At 51.3% G+C, this 14630-nt stretch overlaps 7 protein-coding genes across 8 annotated transcripts in view; 3 read left to right on the top strand and 4 right to left on the bottom strand.

The window, feature by feature from the left end:
* HMPREF1120_00457 (uncharacterized protein) overlaps positions 1 to 797 on the top strand; it is a gene marked incomplete at both ends in the record, with an annotated part of 2262 nt that extends 1465 nt beyond the window's left edge. Inside the window, 3 exons of the mRNA XM_009154455.1 lie at positions 6 to 162; positions 306 to 514; positions 651 to 797. Coding sequence (XP_009152703.1) covers positions 6 to 162; positions 306 to 514; positions 651 to 797 — 513 coding nt within the window. The remainder of the gene's footprint in view (positions 1 to 5; positions 163 to 305; positions 515 to 650) is intronic.
* HMPREF1120_00458 (uncharacterized protein) lies at positions 571 to 3234 on the bottom strand. The gene is made up of 2 exons (XM_009154456.1): positions 3079 to 3234; positions 571 to 3019 (listed from the first exon to the last, which is right to left on the bottom strand). Exons 1-2 carry the CDS (start codon positions 3163 to 3165, stop codon positions 1001 to 1003), a joined length of 2106 nt encoding a protein of 701 aa, XP_009152704.1. The 5' UTR covers positions 3166 to 3234; the 3' UTR covers positions 571 to 1000.
* Positions 3235 to 3394: 160 nt separating this feature from the next.
* Positions 3395 to 5708, bottom strand: HMPREF1120_00459 (uncharacterized protein). The gene has a single exon (XM_009154457.1). It carries the CDS (start codon positions 5610 to 5612, stop codon positions 3588 to 3590), a length of 2025 nt encoding a protein of 674 aa, XP_009152705.1. The 5' UTR covers positions 5613 to 5708; the 3' UTR covers positions 3395 to 3587.
* Positions 5709 to 5931: 223 nt separating this feature from the next.
* HMPREF1120_00460 (phosphatidylinositol glycan, class U) lies at positions 5932 to 7194 on the top strand (the record flags this gene model as incomplete). The annotated part of the gene is made up of 2 exons (XM_009154458.1): positions 5932 to 6901; positions 6956 to 7194. 2 exons carry the CDS (start codon positions 5932 to 5934, stop codon positions 7192 to 7194), a joined length of 1209 nt encoding a protein of 402 aa, XP_009152706.1.
* Positions 6262 to 8234, bottom strand: HMPREF1120_00461 (GNAT family acetyltransferase Nat4). Its single transcript, XM_009154459.1, has one exon. It carries the CDS (start codon positions 7826 to 7828, stop codon positions 7214 to 7216), a length of 615 nt encoding a protein of 204 aa, XP_009152707.1. The 5' UTR covers positions 7829 to 8234; the 3' UTR covers positions 6262 to 7213.
* A 287-nt stretch (positions 8235 to 8521) lies between these two features.
* On the top strand, positions 8522 to 10015 carry HMPREF1120_00462 (succinate-semialdehyde dehydrogenase; the record flags this gene model as incomplete). Its single annotated transcript, XM_009154460.1, has 1 exon — positions 8522 to 10015. The coding sequence occupies one exon, from the start codon at positions 8522 to 8524 to the stop codon at positions 10013 to 10015; it is 1494 nt and encodes a 497-aa protein (XP_009152708.1).
* A 233-nt stretch (positions 10016 to 10248) lies between these two features.
* HMPREF1120_00463 lies at positions 10249 to 14443 on the bottom strand. 2 transcript variants are annotated; one of them, XM_009154462.1, is made up of 3 exons: positions 14369 to 14443; positions 11576 to 14313; positions 10249 to 11519 (listed from the first exon to the last, which is right to left on the bottom strand). In XM_009154462.1, exons 2-3 carry the CDS (start codon positions 13692 to 13694, stop codon positions 11143 to 11145), a joined length of 2496 nt encoding a protein of 831 aa, XP_009152710.1. In that variant the 5' UTR covers positions 13695 to 14313; positions 14369 to 14443; the 3' UTR covers positions 10249 to 11142. The 2 variants fall into 2 exon arrangements, with proteins under 2 accessions (XP_009152710.1, XP_009152709.1); XM_009154461.1 differs by having other exon boundaries at positions 14365 to 14443.
* Positions 14444 to 14630: the final 187 nt, after the last annotated feature.

Genomic DNA, 14630 nt, shown 5'->3' on the forward strand with positions numbered 1-14630 from the left:
ACCAGACAGTTGACCAGACAGTTGACCAGACAGTTGACCAGACAGTTGACCAGACAGTTGACCAGACAGTTGAACCAGACGTGTGGAACCTAGCGGACATGCTCTGGGCTCAGATCCGCCACGCAGAAGCCGAAGCTTCTGAAAGACATAATAAGCTTAATGGTCAGTCTTTCCTTCCCCCCGGTCTATCATAACAAGTGTTTCTTTGCGAAAAGATTCACGTTGCCGTTGCACCCAACCATATTCCTGGTTAAGCTCAAGCTCTACGAAATGAGATCCTCTCTAACAGGCTCGTACGTCTGTAGATCTTTTCCTGCATCTAGACGACGACGACGACGACGACGCAGACCCAGAAAATTCGACCACCAGTCCGCAATCGCATCCGCCAACAAACCAAGATCGGACTTGGACCTGGCACATCACGCAATATCTTCTTGCGGACGATCACCCAGAGTATGACGAACTTGAACGTCATGCACTGAGTCGTGCATTGGAAGACTGGAATTCAGACATTGTAAGTCACGTCGACATCGAAGCACTAATTATCAGAATTTCTTGACATGTGATTTCTCCGGCATGTACCTGACCTACTCGCCCTGCAATAATCTCGGTAGATTCCATGCTGACCGTGAGTCATCTGTACTGTACAGATGCTAGCAAACGCAGATTTGAGCCAACTGACCGAAGCAGGACGTGCGGCCAAGGAAGAGCTCGGGGAGATGGCGATCAAAAGAATCAAAAGATATCAGAATGTGCGAATGCCGGATTATCAATCTCTATTCCTCCGCGGCCGGTAGATCCAGGAGAAAGGAAGACTGCAGTGAGGCGCTTATTGGTCTTTTATTTTCCTTTGATATCCGCTACAGTGCGCCACGAGACTCGGGACAGAGGATAAAAAGCCAAAGGCAGATACAAAGAGGAAGAATTGGAAAGGATACACTTCTCGCTCGCTTCACTGATATCTTGTTTCTTTTTTGCTTTGTCCTTTTTTTGGTTTAATCTACTCCACGCGCAAACACTGTAATCTGGCCTCTATCTCAATGACATCCAACGCCTGCTTGACTTCCAGAACCTTCCGCACATCAGCCAGCCAGTCGCGGCTGAGGACTTTAGCCCAGCCGGACAGAGAGTTCATCTCACGGGCCGCGCCATCCAGATCACCCTCTTCAAGCAAAGTCTCCGTGCGGGTCAGGACGCTCTCGACGTCATTACCTGTAGGATGGCCCTCCTTCTTGAACAGCGCTTTAGACAACAACAAACTGGCAGCGTGAGAGGCGAGGCCGGCGTTTTCTGGCAGTAGACTGGCTTTGCGCACCTCGTTGGCGACGCGGCGGAACCGGTCAATCAACTGTGGTTGGCTCGGGACTCCTCGTTGGTAAGCGGACGGGTTGATGGAGCCGATGGCGGCTTCGACGACCGGATCGCCGTTGGCCACGAGTTTCAAGGCGGCGAGTTCACGGACAAAGGCCCGCGGCTTGGCTTCCGACGCCGAGGTCTCCTCTAATGCTGCGCGAACAGCATCAACGGCGACTTGCAACTTCTGGGTCTGAAGGTTGGCGTCGATCACGCCGTTCCAGTTGGCAGTCAACTCGGTGAGGTTCTCGACGTTGGAGCTGAGGTCCTGGAGTTTCGCAAGGCGGCCTTCGCGTTCGGTCTCGACCAGTTCCTTGATCTGCTTGATGAAATCGTGTTTCATTTCGATGGCCTGCTCTGCGAGTTCATTCTTCAACCGCTGTTCAGCCAACTCCTGGGTGCGTTGGACCTCAGTCTTCAGTCTCTCCTCGTAGATCCGGGCGAGACGGGCTCGTTCGGCTTCAAACTCTTCTCGGTACCGAGCATCGTCTTCGGCTTGCGCAGTCTCGATCCGTTTCAGGAGTTGTCGGGCGCCTTCATCAAACTCTTTGTGGGCTTCTTCAATGCGTTGCTCGGCTGCCTTCTGTTCCTCCTCGCGGAGTTGCGAAATCTTCTTGGCAACTGCCTCCAGAGACTCCTTCGCCTTGCCCATCGGAGCCGAGTATTTGTTAGCGGCGTCCGGCGAATCCGAGTTCACCACCGTAATCAAGTCGTTGACAATCTTGACCAATTCTTGAACCACGGGTTCCTCGGCACTGGGGACTTCTAATGGCGAGATCGAGGTGACTGGCGGGATTGCTGGTGGACGTGAGTCACCAGTGGCGGGTGTTTCGGTCAATGGGGCGGCTGGCTTCTCTGACGACGGTGATGCTTCCTTGGAACTAGGTGCTGGGGAAGTAGCCGAATCCTTCTTTACGCTTTCAACAGCGGCACTCTTCTCCTTTGTTGTTGCACTCGCCGGATCATTCTTCGGATCGGTGGGCCCCGGTTTAGGACTGTTGGCATCCACTGCACTCATATGCTTGCCCTTCTGTGTAACATCACTTGTGGCAGGTTCTTCCTCGGCCACGCGCCAGGAGATTCCTGACTTCTGTGGGATAGTAGTAACTTTGCCTTCCTCCTGTCTCTCCGTGCGTGGGAGTCTAGTAACCACATTATGTCTGGTGTGAGGGAACCTCTTCTGGAATGACCGCTCCTCAAAATACAACACTGCATCTTCTCCGAAAGGTACATATTCCGTGAAGAAGTCGTGGAAATTGTCGTTTCTCAAGGCGTAAAAGACAGCACCGCCGTATGCAGTGGCACTGAGCAGGAGAAGATAAAACAGGGCCCGAAGCCGTCTGAATCGCTTCCGGGCTGGCTTAGTGGGCGGCTGAGATGGGGGAGGTGGTGGTGGTGGCTCCGCCGGGCTCACAGAAGAGGGACTGGTAGGAGGCGATGTTTGCACCTTGGATGGGCTGGGAGGTGCCCGGGGCACACTCTCAGGAGGTATCGTCGAGGCGGAAGAAGGTGTCGCGGGACTGGGTGCTGGAGGAACAGGACTCCCAGGGCCTCCGGGACCTAGTGGAACTTCTGTCTTGACGGGAGCGGCTGAACTCTGCGATCCTGGCATAAAGGCCGGATCCGAGCTCAGGATTGACTCTTTTCTCTCCGTAAATGCCCTTCTCTGTGCATCTGGAGTTAGTCGCGCGAGCTCTATACGGGGATTGGGGACTATTCGCATACCTGCGAGACAGCCTGCGCGAGCATTCGCCCGCGCAGGGAAGCACCCACAGGTCTGGCGAGACGCAGCATGGCGGGCCGAGCTGCCATTCCAGGCCGTGAAAACGAGAGTAAGTTGTTTCGTCTCGTGTACTTGAGTCTGGTCGGTTAAGATCTCGAAGAATTGCAACCGCAAGCTTTCGAAAAGCTCTCGATTGGGTTACAGGCCACGCTGCGCGAAGCACGTGACTAGACTCACGGTAAAGCGGCAGGAGAGTATACTGCCCGCCGAGTATATAGCGAGTACTACGTCGTAGGTACCTAGGTACCATTCTACACACTGGCAGTATACAGGAAGTAAATTTTACCTACATCGAAAATGTCGTTGACAAGCCTGGAATTTGATATCCACCGAGATACGTGGTCACTCCAGTCCCTGATTCTCATATCTGGCATCCTGAACTTTTCCATACCATTTCCCACGTCCCCACAACGCCTTGCTAAGAACTGACAGGCTGGCGGTCCAGAGATCCTTAGGCCTTGCCCTTTGCCCGCTCGAGCTTTCTTCGCTTCGCACGTAGTTTCTCCGCCTCAACATCACGCTTGTTGTTGGAGTACTGCATTTTCTCGAACAGCTTTCTCTTCTTGTTGCTCATCATCATCTTTTGCCGTTCAATCTCTTCCTCCTTCTTAGACTGGGCCGTCTCCCGAGCCTTGCGGGCCTTGGCCTTTTGAGCATCCTCTTTGGATTTGGCAACAGGGACGGGTTTACCCAGGGCTTCAGCTTCAAGCTCCTTTTGGTGTTGGGCTTCCTCGTCCAGCTCAGATGATGCATCTGATGCTGCATCGTCATCGCCAAAGCCAGCAAAGCCGTCAACTTCTTGATCTTCCTCTTCTGATTCTTCTTCTGAGCCTGCAACATCCATATCACCGGCATCGACTTCCTCATCTTCATCTTCTGACTCGTCCTCCTCTTGGTCAGACTCATCTTCTTCATCGTCAGACCCTTCTTCTACTTCTTCTTCTTCTTCGGCAACATCTTGATCGGCTTCGCCTTCAGGTTCCTGCTCCTCCAAAGTCGCCCTAGGATCGTACTGTCCGCTGGTAGGTCTGACCCATGGACTGAGATGTGGTGGCAGAGTCGCTCCGGGCGCATACAGGTCCGTCCTTAGCAACTTGCCCTCGTTGATGCAATCCCAGATCCACTGTGGCTGGACGTAAGTCCGACCTGGGATTATGAAGCCAGGCTTGACAGCCTGGAGAGTCTGATCCTTGTTATCAGTTTGACCTTGCAAAGCAGGTAATGGCTGGGCCAATGCAGGTCGGTCCACAATCTGATGCGTTATCCTGGGGTCCGTCTCATCATGAGTGAACGCACCATCTCCGAGGACCGTATCCCATCCGATTCGTTTACATCCAAATGCTCGTAGTAGAAACTCGATTGGATGACGGGGGGCTTCGCGAGAGATGAAGAAAGTGAAGTTCGAAAAGAGACTCGCAGCTTCATCCCCAGACACGTCAGGTTGGGGCAGGATATCGCCTTCAGGTGCGGCTGGTTTGAAAGTGTCGATGGTTCCGTCATCAGCCGGCTCCTCAGGAGCTTCATCCTGATTTGTATCGTCCTCCACAACATCCTGCTCGGCAATTTTGGCGATCTGGGCTTGAATCTCTTCCGGATTTTGGGCTGGTCCATGGCCATTGGTCAGGGTTTTCTGTTCCTCCTCTTTCGGTGCAATTGCACCCGCTACTTGATGGCCCTGGAGCGTGAAGGCTGCCAGTTCGGCTCCCCGTTCGTCACTCGCAACATCAAACTTGGGCGGGTACACCAACCCGATGGATGTGTACAGCTTGTAATTGACAAAACCCAAAAGTGTGCAATAGAACTCCACGAACGTGCCCATAATTCGGTAGTCCACATCTTGTGTTATTCTTTGCACAAACTTGTATGGCACCAACCACATAATATCTTGCCCTTGAATTGTTGCCTGGTAATATATACCTTTTATGGACAAGAAGGATTTCCGGAGAGAGTGGGTGGAAATGAGGTAGTGTTCGAATTCGTGGGTCAAGCGCTGGCAGCGAGCAATGACCTTGGCAGGGACGGCGGAGGTTGATGGCAGGTTTGCGAAAAGAAACAAGAGTGAGAGCGCATCATCGAGATCTCTCAGAGCATCGACGAAAGTTGGATATCTTTCACGCACTATATGATCGAGTTTGACCTTTGGCATGGCCTGTTTCTCGAGCCTGACCGCATCTTGGACTTCATTGCGACCGAGAGATCTTGCGATCTTTTTCGAGAGGGCCTTCTGTTCTCGGAATTTTTGCAGAAGCGGTTCATGTAGTAGATATTGGATGTCTTTCGTGTAGTAGAATGTAGTGGAATGCGTAGCAGACTTGTTGGCCTTCTTGATATTCCGTGGCTCACGCGGATAGATGCCCTTGAAGATGCATAGCCGACGAAAGTCTGGGAGGGAGATTTGCAGTTTGCGCACGGCTTGTGTCCGGGTGATATAGTTCTTCGCCTGGCCGGCTTGACCCTTCTTCTTCTGTTTGGCCATGATTAATGCTTCAGAAGAGGATCCTGGACAAGCACAACTTGAACTATGAAAGTTCTACAAGGCCATACAAAAAAGCGAATGCGGCGGTAGGAAAAAGTTTCGAGACACAATTATCGGGGCAGGTTTGCCGGCTCCGCAACGGGCCCAGAAGACACATAATACATGACTAAGCAATTGGGCGTCTTACCGATTTAGGTACACACCAAACATGTGTATTAATTGACATCTGTATCAAACACCTGTCAGCCTCCACTCCCTTTTCTTCGCGCTCGAATGCTCAGAACAAGCCAGGCCACGACCTGATTGTCGCAAAGGAGGGATGGCATTATCAGTGGATCGCAAGACGGTCGCGATCTATGCCGGCGCTGCCTTTCTAAGGTTACTTGTCTTCGTGGCCTTTCCGGATCTGTCGGACTTCTTGGGCAATCAGGTCGAGATCTCAACACCAATATCCAGCTTCAAGCGACTTCAAGAGGGCTTGTTCCTCTACCAGCATGGCCTCTCACCCTATGATGGTGGCGTCTTTCATCAGGCACCGTTGCTCCTCGTCCTCTTCGAGACGTTGCCGTCGGCGTTAGTCTTTGTTGCATTGGACCTTATAAACGCCGCGTCTCTCCAACAGATCGCCAACGACCTGCATATTCCCACGCCTCGATTTCGGAAACTGGATGGCTCGATAATAGCGGCAGCATATCTATTCAACCCATTTACTATACTGTCTTGCCTGGGCAAAAACACCAGTATTTTCACCAATGCAGCCATTATTCAAGCCGTTCTAAACGCACAGTCCGGCAATGCTATTCGAGCAATGTTCAGTCTGGCCATTGGCACATATCTGTCCATGTACCCGGGCCTACTCTTGCCACCGACGATACTCATGATTCTCCAAAACAAAAACCAACCAATTTCCGCTACTATTTCGATCCTATCGTATCTAGGAGCTTTGGCAGCGTTGCTCCTCACCACTCCTATTCTGACTGACGGATTCTGGGACTTCCTCTCGTCCTGCTATGGAGCACAACTGACTGTCACCGACCTTACGCCAAACGTGGGACTCTGGTGGTATTTCTTCATTGAGATATTCGACTCCTTCCGGGACTTTTTCATTGGCGTGTTCTGGTTACATCTCGTGGGGTATGTTGGAGGATTGAGTTTTCGACTTCAACGACAGCCACTTTTTGTCATCACCAGTCTTTTGGGATTATTTGCCATTTTCAAGCCATACCCCAGCATATCAGACGTCTCGTTGTATCTCGGCTTCCTCCCAATGTACTCGCACATTCTACCACGTAAGTCTGATCGCCGCGTCGTTCTTTCGTAAGTTCTCCAGCTGACCATTCAAGTGACTCGGTATACCTTCATTGCCGCATCGGTGCTGCTTTATTCAACCCTTCTCGGTCCGGCATTTTACCATTTGTGGATTTATTCAGGATCGGGCAATGCCAATTTCTTCTACGCCATTACTCTCGTATGGAGTCTTGGACTGACCATTCTGGTGGGAGACACCTTGTATGCCGTTTTGCGCGATGAATTCGAAATAGAGCGACCTGAGATGAGGGGCAAACCCGTGCGCCAGATATAGATGCATGCAAACAATGATATCAATCGTTCAACTGTTTCGATAGGATGATGTAACTGGGTTCTTTGACCGTGCCATTCCGTAGAACACGTGGACCAGGTGAGAAGTCGTCTTCTCGATATCCTAGGTCGTGGTACCACCTGACTGCTCGGCTGTTCGCCTTGAAGACAGTCAACATGGCCTTGCTAACGCCGACACGCTGACCGATATCTTCGACTGTTTTCATCAGCTCTCTTCCGAGCCCTCTCCCTTGCCATTCGGGGGTGAAATGAATTTCATAGATGTAGACAACCTCATAGCCGTCCTCGTAGGTAATCATGAAAGAGATGAAGCCCGCAAGCTGTGAAGTTGTCTTTTCGACCAGGATGATGTATCTCATGTCCGGGAGCTTCATCTCCTTCCGCTTTGAAGACACTGACCATTTCATCTCAGAGTTACGATAGTCTTGCGCGCTGGTCAGTTCGATCAACTTCAAGCACTGTTCAAAGAGCGGTGCAGGGATGTGTGAAGCATCGCCCTTGCATATCTGCAATTCTGCGTTCGTGTCTAGTGACAAGGCTGTGTGCTTGTCGTAAGTTTCGAAAAAGTCCGACGCCGACAGGGCATTGGCAGCTTCTACTGTATTGAGCTTGGGCATATTCTGGGTTTATTTACGCTCCAGAGCTCATAATCGTCCTGCAGCGCGAAAGTTTGTTGTCCTAGGCGTATGGGGACATGGAAGAAGTCCTCCCACGCGTGGTTTGTTGCTGGTTGATGCTGGAGAGATGCAGTATAGCCATTTGATGCTGCGCCGTATTGCGCCTTGTAGCACGAATGATCCACCATATCTCTTCCGACGTGCTGGTACCAAGGTACGGAGGATCGCGTTTGGCTTGATCGGGCTCCACCTTCTGGATTGTCCAAATACTACAATTGCGCCCTTCAACAAGAGCAGCAGTATTTACAGTAGAAGTACTGCTACACCCGTTTACCGTGTCGGCCGCGGACCAAAATCCTTCCCTGAATGTTTGCCAGCTGCTAAGCAAACAAAACAGAGGAGCCGGTTTTTCGCCACGGAAAGGAACCCCGGCTGCACCGCCCGCGCATCTCCAAAAGTTCGAGCTGCATCATTACCTATCATTTTTACCCCACGTAAACGAACGCTCCTCTGCAGTGATCACATTACATATTACCCGGTCACCGAAGCTATATATCTACCTACCTACCATCAATGGCTTCCCCGGCAGCCTCATACCTTCGAACCTTGCTGTCATCAAGTCGACCTCGCCTGCCGTCGTCGTACACTCGAGCAGTAGCACACCCCTCGTACCGAATCATATCCACAGCAAAGATGCATACTGTACCGAAGCTCAACGACCCCTCTCTGCTGATCTCGAAAGCCTACGTCAACGGCGAGTTCGTGGACGCGGCCTCCAAGCAGACCTTCGATGTATTTGACCCAGCTACCGGGAAAAAGATCGGGTCATGTCCCGAGTTCACCAAGGAAGACACGGAAAAGGCCATTGAGGCAGCCGTCGCAGCGGGCCCTGCATTTCGCAAGCTTCTGGCCCGTGAAAGAGCAGGCCTCTTGATGAAATGGTATGAGTTGATGCAGGAGAACGCCGAGGATCTGGCCACATTGATCACCTGGGAAAACGGCAAACCATACAACGACGCAAAAGGGGAGGTGGCCTACGCGGCCAAGTTTTTCCAATGGTTCAGCGAAGAGGCACCGCGCGTCTATGGCGACACCATCCCGGCCAGCGTACCAGGAAACCGAGTTCTGACCATCAAACAACCAATTGGAGTGTGTGGATTCATTACGCCATGGAACTTCCCCGCGGCCATGATCACGCGCAAAATCGGCCCTGCCTTGGCCGCCGGATGCACCGTCGTGGCCAAGTCGCCAGGCGAGACGCCCTTCACCGCCAACGCTCTGGCCGAGTTGGCTCGTCGCGCCGGAATCCCCAAAGGTGTAGTCAACGTTGTGACGGCGATGAAGCACACTGCCGAAGTGGGCGAACTGTTGACGACAGACCCACGAATCAAAAAGGTTTCCTTCACCGGCTCGACCAACGTCGGCAAACTCCTGATGAAGCAAGCCTCCGGCACACTCAAGAAACTATCTTTTGAACTGGGCGGCAACGCTCCCTTCATTGTCTTTGACGACTGCGCCGACCTCGACGCCGCCGTCGCCGGCGCCATTGCCTGCAAGTTCCGCAGCTCCGGCCAGACGTGCGTGTGCGCGAACCGCATCTACGTGCAAAAGGGCATCTACGACAAATTCGCCGAAAAGTTCGCCGAAAAGGTCAAGAACTTCAAGGTCGGCTATGGCTTCGACGACAGCACCACCCACGGCCCCGTCATCCACGACCGAGCCGTCGAGAAAGTCGATTCGCACGTCCAAGACGCCAAGAAAAAGGGCGCCAAGGTCATTGTCGGTGGTCAGAAGCTGCCGGACTTGGGCTCCAACTTCTACGCTCCTACTGTTTTGACTGGTGTCACTAACGACATGGCCATTGCCCAAGAAGAGACTTTCGGTCCTGTTGCCGGACTGTTCCCCTTTGAAACAGAGAAGGAAGTCGTCGAGTTGGCGAACAGCTCCCCTGTCGGTCTGGCCGGATACTTTTATTCTCGTGACATTGGCCGCATTTACCGAGTCGCAGAGGCCCTTGAGGTCGGCATGGTCGGTGTCAATACTGGAATCATCTCGGATCCCGCCAGTCCGTTCGGTGGTGTCAAGGAGAGCGGGTTCGGTCGTGAAGGATCCAAATATGGCATTGATGAGTTTACTGTCATTAAGACTGTCACTATTGGTGGAATCAGCAATGAGTTGGATGGATAACTTTATTAGCCAAGAGGTTGAACAGGATAAAAGGGGAGGGAGGGTTGTACACCTGAGCGCATGTGGATGAGGACACACGAAAAAATTGGATCTCTTGGGAAATGAAACTGAAACAACAAAAAGCGATAGTGGGAGGCAGAATATATCATACCCTGTCTGCGGTGCCCTGCAGTGTAGTCAAAATGCAGTGAATAGCTGGGCCAGGTTGTAGAAATATGAAAAAAAATGTGAAACCGAATCAGAGTCCGACTTATAAGAACGGAGATTTGGTGGTCATCCAACGCCTGTACCTTCTACATACATGTGATGTACCTTGTTCTCCATCTGACTATAAAGGCACATACCTGGATACCACCAGTATATGTACTAGAGTACCGTACCAGGAATCTCCCTGGGGGGAGCACTCGACTCTCGAGTTCATTCTGTATGGAGAAGATGATGATGCCTCTTACCTTCATATCCTCTCATGTCAGCCACTGCAAGGCTGCGCGAGAAAAGGGGGCTTGCCGAGTGCTAGGGTAGTTCCAGATCAACCATTGGGGACTCGGCTCTCTTCTTAAGCCATTGATCTCTCCACTGCAGTCACTGTCCTGTCTATGGATCCCAGACATCCTAAGATAGATACTTAGGTTGTTACGCTTTTATTCTCTATCCGTACAGTCCGCCGAAGATATGGCATGCCGCGTTGTATTGCTCTCAATTCAAGCTCATGTCATGTGCATAAGGTAGGTATCCAGCACAACATCGTCCGGCGGATTCAAAGTCGTCTTGTCTCGACTCAAGTCCACCGTCAAATTGAGGCCACCCTGATGCCATGCTATTGCCCAATCAGCCCCCTAGCTCCTTTTCCCTCTCTCCAATGCGTGAATCCTTCTAGTTCCTCAATGGTCGGTTTTGCACCCAGCTGTGACCGTCACCAAGGGAGCAGATCCAGCACAGCAAAGTCATTCTACCACACCATCCGTTTATTTTGTTGACACTGAGAAATGTTGCGTTGTTGTTGTTGTTGTTGTTGTTGTTGCTGCTCCAAAGCTCAGGCCTAAAGTTTGTTCGTTGCAGTTGCCCGCTTGTCGCAGCCCAAATCTTTAACCCTTGAATTTCGGTCCCAGAGAATCAAGAACTGCGATTCAACCATACTGTATCTTTGCCATTTCACGCGCAGTTGCAGCAAGTTCGTCCATTTGGCAAATCATCTTCTGGATATCTGCAGACAGTTCCTCATAGTCGATCTCGTCTTTGATTTTGGTCAGTTCCGCCTGGATCATGGTCTGATTCGTTTTGAAATCGGTCGGCTCCGTCTCCTTCATCTTCTTCTTCTGCATGACTTCAATGTCACTTCGAACAGCTTGCAGTTCGGTCTCAAGTACTTTTGTGATTTTGGTCGATACCTTTGCCATCAGGTCCTCAAAGTCCTTGGATATTCGATCGACAAAATCGTCGACAAAGTCACTGTGAGAAACTCTTTGCTGCAAAGCTTGATGACGTAGAGCTGTAGACCCTCTCCCTGCGCCTTTTGTCAATCTCCAGTGTTTTTGGTCAATGGATGTCATGCTTACTTACCAGAGAACGTTCGACCTTCCTCGTAGGTTTCCAACATACAGTCGACAATGTAAGAGCCTCCCTGCCAGTTGGGTGTGGTAGAGCTAGTCTTGATGTGCTTCAGGCCTTTATGCCACACATGCTCGGCGCTGTCCAGGTCGTTTCTTATGTTATTGATTCTGCCAGTCAAGGATGCCTGCAAGTTTGGCGGCGCATTCAGTTGGCGACACTTGAGCTCATATACCTCCCATACACCCAAGATGGATGCTTTCAGGTCCGCCAGTGATGGGACAACGTCATGCTTGAGTTCTGTCCATCTCTTGCCCACAGCTTGGACAAAGGGGTATAGTAAATCCCAGTTCCAGTTGACGGATCCCCGCGCCTGGGTGATATGATTGCCGTGCCGCCTGACCCACGATAGGACTGAGGCCGACTTCCAAGACTCCCAATGCCTCGCCGCTTCTAGACACTGCGAGGTGATTGTCGGGCTTGAGGATAGAATAATGTTCTTAATTTTCTGGTTGAAAACCATGCGCGTGTTAGGGATCCATGCCGCGGGAATATAACTTAGCTCGAGACTATCCGTATCGGGAAGGGAGGGGGATTGTTCAATACTCCCAGGGCTAATGCTCTGATTGGATTCCACCCAATTCTGAAATGAAGCCACCAGGGCTGGAATCTTGTTGGAGATGAAGAAATCTTTCTCCTTGAAGAAGGCCTCGGCTGGAAGGTCTCGGAGGTGCTGACGCAACTGTGGTATGCCATTGAGCGCCCCATCGATGTCTTCGCCTGCCTGAGTTTCTAGCATGTTGTCAATGCAAAACACCTTCACGTCCTGCTCTCCGAAAAGGTTGCGGTATTTCCGAAGCAGACCGGTACGAACCTTCGCATTTCTGCTCTGGATCAAGAGCGTATCGATCTTGAACTCCGCACTTTTACAGGCCCTTGTGTAGGCCTCGGAGCTCTTGAAGTCCCCGCGACTGCCCGTTACGCGGTGGAGCTCTGCTTTGGCTTTCCTCAATTCCGCCTCAGAGACCAATTTTTCGATTGGTCTTCTGTTGGACAGATCTCCTGAATGGGTACATACCAAGGTGATGTCGCAAGAAGGTGACTCCAAGCCATCTGTGGCTCCTCGCAAACCTTCCAAAGTCTGCTGAATCACAGGATTGTCGACAGCTCTGCCGATGTTGGTTACTATGCAAAGGCTCTCGCATTTTGCTTGCGCCTTTCGAGCAGCTCTTACTCTGGCAAGGTTTGTGTCTTGGGATCCCGGCAAGTCAACCAAGGTAAGACCGGGGTTCAGAATGTCGATGTTTGCGTAGACCGTCAACTGCTTCACAAAAGGCCACAGTCCGCGTTCTTGGAGGATGGACTGCTGCTGCTGACACTCCTCCGCATTCTTTGCTTCCTGAATCCAAAATCCTTTGTCGTCCATGTCGTCGGGGAAATCCAAACGTACAGCGTAACTTTTCAGAGTCTCTATTGCCGCCTTCCGGCTCTCTTCGTTGTCCTTATGCTCAAGCAAGGAAATGTCGAAGTCTGTCATTCCGTCAAAAGCGGCTTCGAAGACGTCCTGGGCAGCTCGACTGTCCGCTTGGAGGTCCTCGAAGTTGGAAATGCGCTCCTGCTCATCCGCGAATTCGACCCTTCGAAAGTCGCGAAGTAAGTTTCCAAGGTATTCCCCAATTTCGCTCATAGTCATCATATTGCACTCCATAGTGAATGGTGATTTATGCTCGGGCTTTGGGAAACGATACTCAACTGCGAATGGGGTTACAGCAGACCCGCATGCTTCTGTCTTTGCCAGATCCTCGTTCCCCAAGACAGAATTGATAGTGCTGCTCTTGCCGTGACCTGAGTGTCCAAGGAACCCGACAAGCCGTTCTGTGGAGAGTCGGTAATTGGCCAGCTCTTTTGCTTCTTTCAAGAGGGTTTTGGGTGGACTTTGGGAAGATTTCTCAAGAGTCTCAGCAATCATTTGAGCAATCTTCAGGCCTGTCTGAGTTGCTAACTCGAACGAGGGTTCGCGGTAAGGAGGATATTGGAGTTGTGCAGGTTTGCAAGCCGTAGCCCGACCACACGGAGGTGCGTCGGAAGGCATGCCTGTCATTTCCGTATCATCCGGAGACAACCTTGGCATGATGACGGAATTTTAGACCAAGTGCCTGGCAGTGTTTCCAAGGTAGAAGTCGAACTTTGTACAGACCTTGCTGCTAGAATTGTAGGAACAGTAACACCAACCTTCCGTTACCGAGCCTCGGAGGCGCAGAGACGCGATGCCGGAAAAGGAGATCCAGAGGGAAGGTTCAGGGGAGAAGAAGTTGATACAATGCTTGAAGGTGTAGACGGTAGAGGAAGACGAATATGAATTCGAGAGTGAGGAAGTGAAGGAAGAGGTGGAGGAGTAGGGGAAGGAAGAGAGGCAGGAAGAGGAGAAAGAAAAGGGATTAAATAGCCAGTGGTAGTAGTATCACATGCTTGATCCAACTGGAGGCAGTAATACCACAGCCCAGGGTAGTAAGGAACGCGTGAGGTCAAACTGAAGGAGAAGAGAGGACAAGGTAAAAGTGAGCAAGTAGAGAGAAGTCAGTCATCATCAGCCCTCCGAAGGACGAGGTCAAAGTGAGCCAGTAGTGAGAGGTCAATCAGCTTCGATTCAGCCTTCGATTCAATTCCCCAGGTCCGACTGAACTGCCATCCAAAAGCCATCACTGGCAGTGTGGCAGCAGATGGGTGAAAAGAAACAAGCTGTTGGAATGCTCCAGACCCCAGTTAGCAGGCAGTCACAGGATCTCAGAGTGAACTAGTACCAACCGCCATGAAGGATCAACGTCCGGCTCGCGCGAAGCCGTCTCCCACAATGTTTGGCAGCACGTGCGGAACTTACAGAAAGAAAAGGAAGTTGTAATAAGCTATCTTGGAACTTGAATATAGGTGGAATATAAAATGTGCTATGCTTATTCAGCCACACTGCCAACAGCACGGTGAAACTCACCTGCAGTATAACCATAATCCGCTTCATAAGTCTACATCTATGTCCAGTACATCCATAGGTACAAATCATCATACACACGTC

This window comes from Exophiala dermatitidis (assembly GCF_000230625.1).
Source record: "Exophiala dermatitidis NIH/UT8656 unplaced genomic scaffold supercont1.1, whole genome shotgun sequence".
In the NCBI taxonomy this organism is placed as follows: domain Eukaryota; kingdom Fungi; phylum Ascomycota; class Eurotiomycetes; order Chaetothyriales; family Herpotrichiellaceae; genus Exophiala; species Exophiala dermatitidis.